The following is a 15,689-nucleotide window of genomic DNA, read 5'->3' as shown; positions in this document are numbered from 1 at the left end:
ACAGGAAGGGAGAACTTCTGGTTGTCATTGTCTTTAGAATACCCCTTTAATTACTTTGTTGCTCCTAAATAGAGTAGGGCAGTTAGGTGACACAGTGGATAGAGGGCCAGATTTGGAGTGAGGAAGACTCATCCTCCTGACTCCAAATCTGGCCTCAGACACTCTCTAGTTGTGTGACCCTGGACAAGTCACTTAATCCTGTTTGCCTCAGTTTCCTCATCTGTCAAAGGAGCTGGAGAAGGAAATGGTCAACCACTCTAGTATCTTTGACAAGAAAACCCCAAATGGGGTCACAAAGAGTCGGACATGACTGAAATGACTGAACAACAAAAAATAGAGTAGCTCCTGGGTGCCATACTCAATGAGTTGAGAAGACCAACCCCATGCTTCTAAGAACTTGTAATTCAACTCAAAAAAAATCAATTCAACAAATATTTTATTAAGCACTTACTAAGTGCAAGGTGTGGGGTGGGCCCAGATAGAGGGCCAATCTTGTTGTCACAAAGATCTGGGTTCAAGTTCTGTCTGATATGCTAGCTGTGTCACCACGGGCAAAGTACTTAACTTCTTTTGGCTGTGATGACATCACAGTTCCTAAATGTTCAAGGCATTGTGCTGTGTTGGGCATATAAATACAAGCTATTCCCTGCAAGGTCTAAGAGAGAATATAATCCAATTGGTTTAAAAGATTTAGAATGTTTATCTTTCATAGAATAATAAAAAAATGAAGAGTAAGTCAATTGTAGCTTGGTATAATGAAAAGAGCACAAGATTTGATATCAAAGGTTCTGGGTTTGGATCCTGGCTCTGCCCCTTAATGTCGGTGTGACCTAAGGCCAATTGATTCACCTCTGAGTCACAGTTCCCTCATCTATTAAAATAGAAGGGCTGTACTAATTCAGGGGTGCAGAACCTGCAGCCTCGAGGCCAGAAAGTTTGGATTCAGTCAAAGGGCAGCACTTGAGGACCTAGAAGGCCACATGTGGCCTTGAGGCCACAGGTTCCCACCCCTAGACTAATTGATCTCCAAGGCCACTGACAGTTAAAAAACCCCTATGAAATCAATCCCAGGGCTTGAAGCTCTATAGAAGAACTCCCGTTATTTGGCCTTTTCTCTCGGGTGCTCATTTTCAACTCTTTAGTCATCTTCATGGTTCTTTCTATATCCCGAAAGGAATCACCCACCAGCATGACTTTAACAGCCAAGAAGGCCATGTGTCCAATTCTCCCCTGAGAGATTTCTACCATCTCTTTTTTATCAGATGCCTAAAGAATGTGCTGGTTGCTCTCGGAGGCATTCTCTGCAGGAGCAGCCCTTCTCTTTTGGAAGAGACAAAGAGGGAAGGAGCATTTCAGCTCCCTTTGAAGCCAGTGCAGGCTGCAATAAGGTCCCATTTGCACCTCCCCCTCGATCCAGGAAAGGGCCTGGGGACTCAGCCAGCAATTTGGCAGGCAGAGGCACATGCTGGTGCTGTCCTCTCCACCCCTTCTTCCCCCTGGATTACAACTAGAGGACTGGCCTAGGCTTTGCTGGGTATTTGAGTGGGAGGGATAGAATCAGAGCCAAACCAAGCCACTTAGGTGTTAGCTCATAAGCCCTCAGAGCAGCAGCAGCAGCAGCAGCAGCCTCTGCATCTGGGACAACAGCAACAGCAGCAGCAGCTGCAGCGGCACCACGACCACGACCATAGAGCTGGGTGTACAGAAGAGGACTTGTAAGAGCAAGAGCAGCCTGATGCCTCCCAGCCTTCAACGTCATTAACAAGCATTTTGACTTCTCAGAGGCGTCCCAAACTAGCGCACTGCTGGATTCTAATTGCTGTCAGGACTTTTGACACATTTAAGACAATCTTGAAGGAGGGTAGGGAAAAAAAGAAGCATTTTTCCTCCCTGAAAAGAAACTCACAAATTAGAAAGATGATTTCAGGATCTCAGTGTGCCTTGTTCTTTTTCTTGTCCTTCATTGCCTGTCAAGGATCCCCGGTATCTCAGGTAAGATAGTTTTTCATGGATTGTATCACTGGAGGATTTCATGACTGAGAATCTGGTGTCCACCTGCCTTTCACAGGTGGAAGATGCTAGCTCCAGATGCATATGCCCCTGGGGTTTTTTTTTCACAGTCCATGTTGGTGCTTTGGTCAGGGGCTTAGGGGATGGGGCAAGTTAGAAAAATAATTTAGAGTTTGTGTCTTTAAAAAAGCATATTTTATTAGCTTTTTCAAGTATGTGTCTGATTCTCCTCATGTGGCACACTGGTCTTGCCTAAAGGTGGGTAGAACTATTTGCCAGCTAGTAACTGATCAACCCTATGAAGAAAGTGACTTGGAAAATGCTCTCACAAGCATAGAAAAGTGCCTACAGATATGATGATTTCTGGGAGATTTATAATTCATTGTCCTTTGCAATGTCTTGTCAGAAATCCTGTCCTCTTGTTAAACTTGAAATATTCTCTACCCTGGACAGATGCTTGTTTCCCACTGAAAATAGTGTCATAAGTACTTTTTTCATCTCTTGTGAGAGGCAGTATGGTATAGTGGATGGAGAACTGGTCTTGAACAAGGTCATGAAGATCTGTGTTCAAATCCCACTTCTGTTACTTACTGGCTATGTGACCCTGGGTAAGTCACTTAAATTCTCAGTGCTCTAGGCAAATTTCTAAGACTATAAATTGTAGAGAAAGTGCTGACCTGTACTGATAGAAGGAATTTCCCAATGGAGACTATCCCTATACCAAGGGAAACACAGATCTAGTTCCTTTTACTTCCCCAAAGTAACATCTTGTCTCTGTGTTTGTATCACTTCCAGGAGAATCAGAGAGAAGTGACTAACATTTTCTATGGGGCCATTTGGAGTTTGGGTTTGTATTTTATTTCACATAGGGAAAAGGACAACTTGCCTTTTTGATTTTCCAATCTGGCTGCTTTTGATCATTGAAAGAATTCCAAATGATTATGCCGTATTTAAAAATAAAAGTTTTCTTTTCTCCTTCTCCTCCTTCTCCTTCTCCTCCTTCTTCTTCTTCTTCTACTTCTTCTTCTTCTTCTTCTTCTTCTTCTTCTTCTTCTTCTTCTTCTTCTTCTTCTTCTTCTTCTTCTTCTTCTTCTTCTTCTTCTCCTCCTCCTCCTCTCCATCCTCCTCCTCCTCTTTCTTCTCCTTTTTCTTTTTCTTCTCCTTCTTCTCCTCCTCTTCCTCCTCCTCCTTTTTTCTTCTTCTTCTTCTTCATCCTCCTCCTTCTCCTCCTCCTCCTTCTTCTTCTTCTTCTACTACTACTACTGACTCTTGGTCTGACAGTTGTACAAGGGGTTTCCCAGGTTGGGATAAGGTTGAAACTTCCTTGGATGCACATGAGCTGTCACATACAAGGATAGGAGGAAGGAAAGTTAGGACAATTCTGGGAAACTAAAGAGCTTTGCAGGATGAGCTTTGTAGACTTTAGTAAACTTAGGAGACTAGTGGCTATCGCTGTGCAAATGTGTTGGTTATAATACTAAGGATATCAATATCTCATCTGTCATTACTTTGGCAAAATTTTCTATATATTGGACCGTATCTCTGGAGTAAGTGATCTGCTGGCCAAGACTAAGTACATTGTTTTGACAGATACATCAACATCTTTGAAACACTTAGGGACGATGAGTGCCTAAAAGATGGGCAGGTTACTAAAATCACTGTTTTTCCCAAGAAATTACTCAACAGGATCATAGAATTTCAGAGCTGGAGAGGACCTCAGTGGTCTGACCTGTGACTTCATTTAGTCCATTTAATCTCTCTTTGAGCTCTTTTGCCCATTTTACAGGAAGTAAAAAAGTCAAGTCAGCAAACATTTATTTAATGTCCACTATGTGCCAGGCACTGCAAAAAAAAAACCTAGTGGAATTGGGAAAAAATGTCTTGGAGCAGCAGCTAGGACTTGGACCCAGGATAATCGGTTGCCAATCCTGGCTCTGTTACTAGCCATATGGCCCAGGGTAAGTCACTTCCTAGCTATAAGACAATGATAGCATGTACACTACCTATCTCAAAGAGTTGATACGTAGAAAGTACTCTGGAAATGCTAGAGAAATGTGAGTCATCATTAGATGTAAAAGGAGAGGTTAGCCAGACTTTGCTGCTTTGTTGTCTCCAAATCTCAGGCACAATTTATCAGACCATACTGTCAAGGTGGTCTGAAAAACCCCCAGAGAATCCTGGTTTCCTGCCCCAGATTACAGGAAGGATGGGAAGAGTTCCAGAAAGGACCAGTCTTCGAGTGGTTATTTATTTAACCCAATAGAATGTAAGCTCCTTGAGGGCAAAGGGTCGATTTGTTTTGGTCTTTGAGAAGTGAGGGTATAGAGGCTAGAGTACCAGCCTTGCAGCCAAGAAGACCTAGGTTCAAATCCTTCCTCTGACATGTACTGGTTATGTGACCCTGGGATAAGACACTTAACCCTTCAATGCTCTAGGTGCCTCTTGAAATTGCAAAAAATTACTGACCTGCATTGATGGAGGGAGTTTCATCCCCTGGGAATTTTCTAGATTAATTGAATCATACATAGTTTCAGGCCTTATCCCCTCCTCATGCCCGGTGTGTGGCACATAGTAAGTACTTAATAAATGCTTATTGATTGAGTTCCTACAATTAATGAGCTATATAGGGGGCATAAGAGAAGCAAAAAGTTACTGCAGTGGTCCTAGACCATTCTCCACTGAAGAATTTTAGGTAATTATAGTGAGTGGGTGAGAAAGCAGGAGAAGGAAGACTGTTGACTTTGATGGCAGCAATCTGGATAATTAATTTTATATTGTTTAATATTATATTGCTATCTATTGGCCATGAATTATAGACGTGTGTCAATTAAGTCATGTCTTAGAGTTAAATGCATCTAATAAAAATGAAGAGTGTTGAGTGATGGCTAGGAGGACCTTTTCTTTCTTGTCATTAAGTTTTGTTGGTTGGGATTGGGTCTAGGTGAAGTTAATGAAAAGTAGTGATAATTGATTAATAAAAACAAAAGACTGGAAAATTCCACCCACCTCCTCCTATCCCTACCACCCTTTTCCAATTGTGTTTAGATTTGAAAGCAATTCCAGGTTGGCCTGGATCATAGCAAAGTTTAATAATTAAGTTGTAGAGATGCTGTTTGCCTGAGAAGAGATAACGGTCTGGAGAAGTGACTTTAGAAAGCTTGAAGTGACTTGTCTTTGTGTTAGCAGTAGGATCTGAACTCAGTGCTTCCAAACTATGTAGTATTTCACCAGGCTATTCTCCATTGCCTTGTGGGTAACTTAAAATTTTGATTCTTATTCTTAAGAGATTGCGATACTTCATTTTTGCAGCCATATAGCACCACTGGGAAAATATTGATATTAGAAGATATGAATTTTTGTAAAAGGTGGCAGCTTGGGATTGTAGAAGGCCCTGTGGAAATTCTCAAATGTAACTCAGCCTGCTGTCTTCCTGCCATTCCATTTTGGGACTAGATCATTGTCCAATTACAGCACTCATTCAATACATATAAGCTGATAGATTAACTCAATAAATTGGCAAATGATAATAATACTAATAGCTGGCATTTATACAGCACCTAATATGTGTCTGGTACTATGCTAAGCACCTTACGAATATCTCATGTGATCTTCACAACAGCCCAGGGAAGTAGGTGCTATTATTGGCCCCACTTTATGGATGAGGAAACTGAGGTAAATAGAAGTTAAGTGACTTGCCCAAGATCATACAGCTAGCATATGTCTAAAGGTGGATTTATACTCAGGTCTTCCCAAGTCCAGACTCAGTGCTCTATCCACTGTGTCACCTGGCCGCCTAACATTAGGCTGTTCACACACATGTCATAGTCTGGACAACAGCTGCTGTGTATCCATTTGATTTTTCTTGTGTGAATGGTTAGGCTGTCTCTTTTTTTGAGTGACCACCGATTTAACTGAGGAGGCCTGGTAACATTATGGGGCTTGATGAACAGCGAGCTCTCTCATCAATAAGGGATACCTTGCTTATTGGTAGTCTACACAAAAAGTATTCCATGCCAGTGAAAAACGCCTTTCGTGAGCATGTGTCTCCCCGGCCTGTCCTGTGTTTGGTATCCACAATCAGAGGATCGCTGAACAGAGTTATTATTATACCTATAGTCGCTTCTCTCAAAGAGTCTGAAATGCTCATAATGGGTATGTATGTAATCAGGACTACAGGCCTGCCTTATTTTGTCATATTTCCAGAGAGCCTGGCATCGCCATGAATGCCTGCTACTAGACCAAATATTGCAAATATGAAGGAATTATAGGAAAATGTGTTCTTAGAGGAAAGAAAACTGTCCCTAAGCAGGGCAATGGGAAGAACCTACTCAGTTTTCAGTACTTGTTCCTAGAATGTTCTCATTATACTTTGGCTAGTATCTCTCTATCTTTATTTTCATCAGTTTCCTCACTTTTCACCTCCGTCTTCCAGCATTTCCTAAACCTCCTCACCCCCATCCGTTTTTCAACTCTCAGTCACTCCCAATCTATTCTTCATCTCTTTGGCCCTGTAATAAAGCTATAAATTGACCAGCTGTATCCCAGTTGATTGAGGTGCTTGGCTGTGAGATCTGCTTGTCTGTCCCTGGTCCAGTTCTCCTTATGAGTACACAAGCAATAACGATGCTTTAGTGAAACCAGGTAAATGCAGAGGACTGAATATTTTCTTTAACACATGGGAGACATCTTGTTGAAGGAGAACCCTCAAAGCTACATGTTTTTTAAACGATCAAAGACTAAACAAAGTGGGATCTTATATTCTTTTCACTTTTCAATTAGTTGTTTGACTGTAAAAATGTGTGCTGCCTATTAGAATTGCCTGCCCTTATGTTTCTTTCTCAAACTTCTGTCAATGATTTGTTTGATATATGTATAGATCATTCTTGTATTTTATCAAATGAGGAAATAGGTCACTGATGTCCTTATAAACAATTTTAAAGGTTATTGACACCATCTAGGATTTTTTTCAGTCATTTGGTAAGGTTCTTCCTGCAGAAATTTTGAGTTCCATATCTCATTGGTACTTTAAAAATTATATCAGTTCCTGGAGAATTTCTTCTGTTTGCATGTGATCTGGTCCAGCTGTTCCTCTTTACTTCATCTTTGTTGTTATGGGCACAGAGACATCAGTGATGAAGACAGATTGTTATAGAAACATTACTCTTTTAAAAATGTATTTGTTATATTTCTTTTTCATCTCTAAGTACTCTTGGGGTGATCTGGCTTCATTGAATTTCATGCTAAACTTTATATAAACTCATTTTTGATGCTATTACCGCACTGATACACTGGCTTGAGAGGTGATACTCCTCATAATCCACTCCTGAAACATTTCACAAATGAGTTTACTTTCTAAAGTTATTTGCTATCTGTTTTTCGCTTGAAAAGAGCAAGTGTTCCCTGATTCAAATAACTTCTGAGATATTTTTGCCTCCTTGTGGTGGCAATTGCTTTACATTGGCTAAATTTCTGTAGGAAACACAATCAAAGACAATTGGCTTTTGATTTGTTCATTTCTAATTATTCAGCATTGGTAGCTTGCTTTCCTCATGCTATAGTAAAAATAGTTCGTGCCTTTGAATTGACTTTGGGGCGGACGGGCAGAGCGATGTAGAAAGGAGTAACGTAATGAGTTTTGTGAATTTAATATTCTGAAGAAGAAATCCCCATTGGTTCTCAATTGGTAGTAGCGGCAAACTACCCAAGGGAACCACCACAGGAAATTCCCTCAGAGGCTTTCTGTTTGGGGGCTGATGAGTTTGTTTCACAACAATGGTGACAAGTGGAACGTCTTTGTAGAACTTCATAAACTCTCATCTTGCTCACTCTCTCCCACATGTACCTGTGTGTTCTTCATCTCAGAGCTGTAACTGGGAATTTTTATACTTGGGTCAAGGAGCAGGATGGTTCTAGAGTGGGAGTGTGGGCTGGGGGACAGGGTTTTGGGGAGGGTGAGGTGGAGTGGGAAGTGTGTCCCAGATAGGTTTGGTCCGCACTCTTGTGGCTTTCTCATCTTTGTCTCAATCCTATTTTTCATAATGCCAGCTGAAGGAAAAAGCAGCTGAGTGTAAAGAAGGGCGCAAACATGAGGGAGCCTCTCTATTCCAGTCCTTCTGAGTCACTGCTTCTTAGCCAATGGGGAAAGTCATGGATGAATCAAGATGAGAGAACTGAGGCAGAGACTGATTTAGAGTCGGGGATCTAGGTTGCTATTGAGGACCTTTTTGGGTTTCTGTTTGTGTGGAGGCAATCAGGGTTAACTGACTTGCCCAAGGTCACACAGCTAGTAAATGTCTGAGACCAGACTTTAACCCTAGGTCTTCCTCACTCCAGAGCTGGTGCTCTGTCCACTTCACCACCTAGCTGCCCTGCTGTTGAGGACTCTTAAAGTCTAGGGGGAAATATTCCAGTGGCTTTCAGTACCTTGGCCAAATAGCAAGTCCCAGAGTTCTCCACCCACTGAACTGTGAGACAGACTTTTAGATTCTAACTTATGATGTAAATAACCATAATAATAGCTTCCATTAGGTAGTGCTCTACAGTATGTGAAGTGGACATGGCATATCTGTTGATTATTATTGCCTTTGAAAATAGATTTTATTGATATCTTTTCTTTTTACATCACCTATATTTGCCCCACTTGTCTCCCTCTCCCTCATAATAAAGGACCTTATAATATAATAAATATAAATAAAATAAAAATAATAATATAAATATAATAATATGATATAATAAAAAGGATATAATATAATAAGGGACCTTCTAATACAGGACCAAAAAAAAAGAAAAGAGAAAGAAGAGAAAACAGGAAGGAATCACTTTAAATTGGTAACACCTTAGCATGAAAGAGTTATCAGATGACATTTCTTTGTAACATAAGAGGAACCCAGGTAATGTCAGAACACTGAAGGTGTGGGTATGGAAGACTGAAGTGGGGGTTGGGGGAAGCAAGGATGGTAGAATTGTAGGCTAAAAATTTGCCTAATTTATAGTTTTGCTTAGGTTCAACCTCCTACCTTTCTGGATCTCTTCTTTTTCAGCTCACTAGCTCTCTGCATATTTTGAAGTTACATTCAAGGGGTCATCCTTGCTGATCCACCCTGGCACTTTTCATTTTTACCAAGTCAGAGAAGCAAATTTGGTGCTTTCCACCTTCATAAGAAAATGGTCAATTAAAGTTTCATTTGCTTGAACTTCCTCAGCCCTCTTTAGATCAGGGGGAAATTCTTGGTGATGGATTGAAAGGAGAGGGAGAGGGAGAGAGAGAGAGACAGAGAGAGAGAGAGACAGAGAGAGAGAGAGACAGAGAGAGAGACAGAGAGAGATAGAGAGACAGAGAAAACATTTCTTAAGCACCTACTACGTGCTGGGCACTGTACTAAGGGCTAGAGATACAAATGCAAGCAAAAAGGTGGCACAGTCTGTTGACACATTAGAAGAGGGGGCTGCAAGGTGGAGGGAAGAGGTGGAAATGTCTGGAAAATGAGGGGAGCTAAAAAGATCCAGTGAAGTTAAGTAATTTGCCCAAGATCACCCTGCTGCTACAGAGCAGAGATAGGATGTGAACCAAATTCCGTATTCTTTCTACCACACCTCCAGGCCTGTCAAGGGGACACATACCTCAGTGCTTAGAGAGCCTCTTTCTAGAATCTGTCCTAGCCCTTAATCATCAAAATAAATCTGACTGTTTTGTAGCAGCCTCTTATCCTTGCTGTTGTGTAGTGAGGTCTCGGTAAAGGTTCTCTGAGCAAAGCTTAGTCCTCTGACAAAGAGCTTACTATACAAAAAACTACATTCCAGGAAGAAGAAATCTTTGCCATCCAGCAAAGCCTGTACTCCTCACCCCCCAGCAGGTGCCGCTTACCATAACAGGTGTTTTCTCTTAAAATCTAAAAAATTAAATTAAATTAAAAGGCCCTCTTGCAATAGAAGAGAATTTCTTAACTCAGGACCAGGATTCTGGCACCTGTATAAGCAGGTCTTGAAAACCAGGTATTTGAAAATGAGGGGCTATAATTGATAAACAAATACAAGTCCATGAAGAGGGGGGAATATTTGGGTTGATGTAAGTTGTTAGCAGTCTACAGCTATGAGTCACTGAGGACTAGAGGAAGAAGTGGGGGTACCCTCGACATCTGTGCCCCAAATGAAAGAAGTGTGGCAGTTCCCCCTTTACTCAGCAGGACACTGGGGTCCAACTGCTATCATGGCTTTTGCCCAGACTCACCCAGGACTCCTGGGATCAGCAATAGCACTATTAAGGTGCTAATAATCAACACTGGCCCTAGGATGTTCTAGGATCTCTTCCCCCTCCCAACCCCATGTGTCAGAATTTCCAGTTATGGCACTGATGCTCAGTACCCTCATTCTCTTGACCACTAGGATAAACTTATATGAATCATTACTACTAATGTCTGGCACAAGCACAGTGCCACCTAGACAGTTAAGTGTGGATAGAGTGCTGGTCCTGGAGTCAGAAAGACCTGAATTCAAATCTAGCCTTAGACACTTACTAGCCAAGTGACCCTGGGCAAGTCACTTAATCCCTGTCTGCCTTATCTATAAAATAGGGATAATAACGGCACCTAACTCCGGGGTCTTTGTAAGGATCAAATGAGATAATATTTGTAAAGCCCTTAGCACAGTACATGGAACATAGTAGGCACTTAACAAATTTTTCTTTCTTTTTTTCCTTCCTTCCTCCCTCCCTCTCTCCTTCCATCTCTTCCTTCCTTCCTTCCCTCCCTCTCTCCTTCCTTCCTTCCTTCCTTTCTTCCTTCCTTCCTCCCTTCCTTCCTTCCTTCCTTCTTCCTTCCTCCCTTCCTTCCTTCTTCCTTCCTTCTTCCTTCCTTCCTTCCTTCTTCTTCCTTCTTCCTTCTTCCTTCCTTCTTCCTTCCTTCCTTCCTTCCTTCCTTCCTTCCTTTAAATAGGACATAAAATGTGAAAGTTCTTTGAGAAAATGGTACTTTTCACAACTCAGAGAGAGGCAGGACAGGGCAGGTAATATGATGCCCATTTTTCAGTAAGGAAAACAGTCTCAGAGAAGGGAAATGACTTGGCTAAAGCCAGTTTGTGGCAGAGCCTAACTGCTCTCTTTGGAGTCTCATTTATTACTTTCCCCCCCACCACCCCATCCCCATTAAGGCTTGGTGTTATGGAAGGATCAAGATGTGGAGTCAATCAGAATGGCCCTGGGTTTGAATTCCACCTCTGACATTTACTAGCTGTGTGACCATGGGCAAGTGACAAACTTTCTGAGCCCCAGCACCCTCATCTATAGAATAGGGAGAATAATACTTGCAGTCCTTACCTCAGAGGCTTATTATGAGGGGCAAATGAGATAATCAATCCATACACACTTATTAATGCCTACTATGAGCCAGGCATAGTGTTAGGTTCTGGAGACACAGACAAGAATAAAACAGTCCCTGCCCTCAAGAAGGTTCTATGTCATGTAGGAGGCGCAGTTTGAATGGAGCTTTGAAGGAAGCTATGGCTTCTAAGAGGAAAAGGTAAGTAGGGTTGGAAGCCCGGGCACTAGTGGCAGAAAGTACAAAGGCACGGAACATAGGAGATGTTTACAAACTTGCGAGTGCGTGTGTGTAGATGCGTGCACATCCATGTATATGTACATCTAGATATATACATATACGCACATGTATGTGTGTGCATATTAGCACTTAATTGTTTTTAACCATTGTTGGACCACACCTCCTCTTTTATTAATCATTGTGCTATAACTCCCCTCAGGGACATGTGAATTTTATCAAGAAAAGCTCGAGTCAGAGGAAAGAACAATGGAAAGTTTACGTTCATATAGCATTTTACAAAGGGCTTTGTCTTTAAGACTCATTAAGAACTTAATGAGGTAGATAGTGTAAATGTTATCTCCATTTTATAGACGAGGGAGGCTCAGAGGGGTTAAGTGACTTTCCCAGCATCAACCAAACAGTGCAGTGTGTGCTAGAAACTAGGAACTTTCAGGTTCCACTAAACTACAATCACTTCTCTACATTCTGGAATTTGAATTATCAGCTCCCCAGAGAAGAGGGCGGGCAGCGCGCGCGTGCGTGTGTGTGTGTGTGTGTGTGTGTGTGCGTGTGCGTTGCAATGGGAGGCAGGAGGGGACTGGGCTTCCACGTTCCCCTGAAATGCCTGAAATTCCAAGCTAGTAAACTCCTTGGGTGAGGGTGAAGGGACTGGAAATTCTAGAACTGGGAAAGGAAGACCCTAAGTCAATGTGGAGGCAGCTAAATGTCATGGAGAGCAAGTGGTAAAGAACAGGGTCCTAGCATAGGCCTAACAACATGAAATGTCAGCATGGCCCTGGCCACTTGTCTTCCCTTTGTACACATGAAAAACCTAAAAACTTCCACAGCTGAATAAACTAGATAGTGCTTAAAGGCATATGACATACTTTATATGTATTATTTACATGCCTAAATTAATTAATGCTCATTATCTTTAACTCCAAACCTACACCTCTTCCCAGCTGCCTTGTTTCTGTCCAGGGTACCCTACTCCTTCTACTTCACCCATGTTGACAAGGTCACCCTACATATCTGATCAGCAGCCAAATCTTTTTGTTTGACTTCCCTTTCTGTGTCTGTCCGTATCTCCTCTCCACTCCCATGGATGCCATGTTGCTTCATCACCTCTTACTTGGACTACTGCAATAACTCATCTCCCAGACTCAAGTATCTACCCTTCAATCCAGTTTCCACACTGCCGCTCAAGGGATTTTCTTAAAACACAGCTCTGGTCCCATCCTCAATAAACTCCAGGGGCTCTTCAGCTCTAGAATAGAAATTCCTCTGATTGTCATGCCCCAGCTTTATTCCGCATTACTCCCCTTAACTGAATCAATGGTCCAACCAAACCTTTTCCTCATGCATGGCATCGCCCCTCTTGCCTCTTTTGTACAGAATGTCTGTGATGTCATCATTTCAATGTCTTTGCATCCCCAGATTTTTTTAGGGTTTAGCTCAAGAGCCATCTGCTGCTAGGTCCTCCTTCAATTCTCCCCTCCCTGAAATTACCAGGTATCTACTAACCTATGTTTTCTCCTCTGACAGAGTGTAAGCTCCAAGAGGACAGGTACTGTCTCACTTTGTATGTGTGTGTATGCGTTCTGTTTATATGTGTTATTTACATGCCTAAATTAATTAATGCTCATTATCTTTAACTCCTGATATATCTGTTTGTTTTTCATATTTTAAATGTTTCCTTTGGTTTCTTGCACCTGGATGTGTCCTTGGCACACAGTAGGTACTTAATACCTTACTGGTGATTATCTCATTTGAGTCTCACAATAACCCTTTGAGGTAATCACTAATATCCCCACTTTACACATAAGGAAACTAAAGCTCATAAATGTGAAGTGACCTTAATCAGAAGGGAGATTTGAACCCAGGCCATCCTGACATCCAGGACTAGCACCCTATCCTCTGTGCTACTTCTCCCAAAGTCACTGAGAAATTCAGCAAAGATGAGAAGTTGAAATTCCTGCTTGTTGCTAAGGCGTTTCATGATTACAGTTATTTCCAGTATTTAATCAGTCACAGATGATCCATAAGACCCCCCACCTACCCACTGAGGTCTGGAGAATGTGACTCTGTTCACTTGAGCCTCTGTATCAATGTCTTAAGAAATTAATTATATCATGATAAGTTACTTACATAATATTCCATCAAAGGAAAAACCATAGCATCTTCAAGCTGGAAGGGGGTGTTAGAAGTTATCTAGCTCATCCTCCCACCCCTCTAAAGCATCCTTGACAGAATAATTCATCGGACTTCCAGGATCACTAAATCAATCTCCCACAAGTGGAAAGCTTAATGAAAACCATATATCAATTCCCCAAAACTCAGCCAACAAGAACTCTGAACCCCTCTCACATTTGATCCATTGCCAGGAGACAGCCCCATTTCCTTTCAGTCCTTTGGCCTGGCTCTTTCTATGATTTCTTTCTAACCAGCTTTATTTCCAAGTACGACTTCATGAAGACACTGAATCATACATATTTGGATGCTAGAGAAGAAAAAGGCTGTTTGTTCCTATTCTTTCCAACAAGGGAAAGATTTACCTTATATCAACTCTATCTTGAAAAATCGAATAATTTCTTTTTATTGTTGTTCAAATATTTCTGGCAAGATCCGTTCTTTAGAAGCAGCTGTTGTCATTCATATCTCAGTATCTGGTTCTTGTCTTTGTTTTTCCCAAATTCTTACCCAAATCCTGACCACATTCTGCTCTTTGGTAGAGTTTTTCCCACTGGTGTTGAGTTGTGGCAAACAAATAATAGTCTTTGCTAATGTGGAAAGACAAGACGAAAAAGAAGCTATTAAAGCTGTTTGCATGGTGGAATGATCATGCCCGGGTGCATGAGAACATCTTAGAGTAGTTTGAGGAAAAGTCAGATTTTAACTTAATCCTTCTAAACTGCGTTTGAAATCAAGACACCACCATGATCAAAAATTGTACAGAAGTCTCCATCATCGACAGAACAAAATCTTAAAATCCTTAGCTCAGCCAGCAAGTCTTTCCATGATCTAGTTTCAGTTTTATCTTTTGTTACTCCCTTTCATGCACTTTACAATCTGTATTTCACCCAGTTCTCCCAATATGTCCATGAGAGGATTTTAGAGGGCTTAGTGGAAGGATTGGCAGGATCCCTTGGTGTAGACTTCTTCAGGAGAAGCCAGAGAAGGAAGGTTGGGAGGCTGGAGGGAGGATGAAATTCTGAAGACACAAGGAGGAATAATTCTATTGGACAGGAAATGAGGGAGTTGTCTAAAGAGGCTGATGGGGATGCCCAGGGAACCTACTGATCAGCTTAGATTTTTAAAACATATGCTGGAGATTGAAACAAAAATGAGTAATGGAGGAAGAGTACAAAGTATTCTTACCATCTTCTGAGAAGAACATCAGAAACACCAAAGTTCAGAATCAGATAAGGTTAGAAAGGAAAGCTAAGGATAAAGAAAAGAAAAAGGAAGAGGAAGGATAAAGGAAAAGATAGAACTAGGGGTAGGTGGGGTGACAATGCTTGAAGACTGAGAAAAGACAGTTACTTTAGTTAAAAAAATTTTTTTACATTCATCTCCTCTGCCAAGGAGTGAAATATTAAAAGTTGGATAAGACTGATAAAATATAGCTAATTGGGATTCAGTCAGTCAAGGAGCGTTTATGAAGCACTCACTGTATGCCAGGTATTCTACTAAGTGTTAGAAATACAAAGAAAGGCAAAAACACAATCCCCACTTCAATGAACTTCACATGGAGTTGATATCAAAGATGAGTAATGGGATTATAAGAGATAGATGATCTAGTGCTTCCGAGTCAGAGGAACTCCATTCCAGGGCACTAAAAGAAGCAACAGATGTGACTGCAGAGCCCTTTGAAAGATCATGGCAAAATGGGGCAGCACCCCAAAATCAGAGGACAAAGGAGGTTCCAATTTTCTTTATTATAATAACTGACATCTAAGCAGGGTTTTGATGTTTTCAAAGCACTGTACAGGCACAGCACATCTCATGTGAGGTGGATAATGCATGCACTGTTATTCCCGTTTTACTGATGAGGAAATAGACCCAGAGAGGTTAAGAGACTTGACTAAAGTCACACAGCTAGTCATCATCAGAGGCAGAATTTGAACCCAAGTCTTACCTTATTCCAAG

At 41.4% G+C, this 15,689-nt stretch overlaps 1 protein-coding gene across 1 annotated transcript in view; it reads left to right on the top strand.

Moving 5' to 3' along the window:
• Positions 1–1,917: 1,917 nt before the first annotated feature.
• Positions 1,918–15,689, top strand: part of FBLN7 (fibulin 7) — a 77,296-nt gene continuing 63,524 nt past the window's right edge. The window contains exon 1 of the mRNA XM_036747989.1: positions 1,918–1,992. Within this exon, the coding sequence (XP_036603884.1) occupies positions 1,918–1,992 (75 nt within the window). The remainder of the gene's footprint in view (positions 1,993–15,689) is intronic.

The sequence above is a fragment of the Trichosurus vulpecula genome, chromosome 3, assembly GCF_011100635.1.
Source record: "Trichosurus vulpecula isolate mTriVul1 chromosome 3, mTriVul1.pri, whole genome shotgun sequence".
NCBI lineage: Eukaryota > Metazoa > Chordata > Mammalia > Diprotodontia > Phalangeridae > Trichosurus > Trichosurus vulpecula.
Note: the sequence above shows the minus strand (reverse complement) of the source record. Positions and strands in the feature narration are given on the sequence as shown.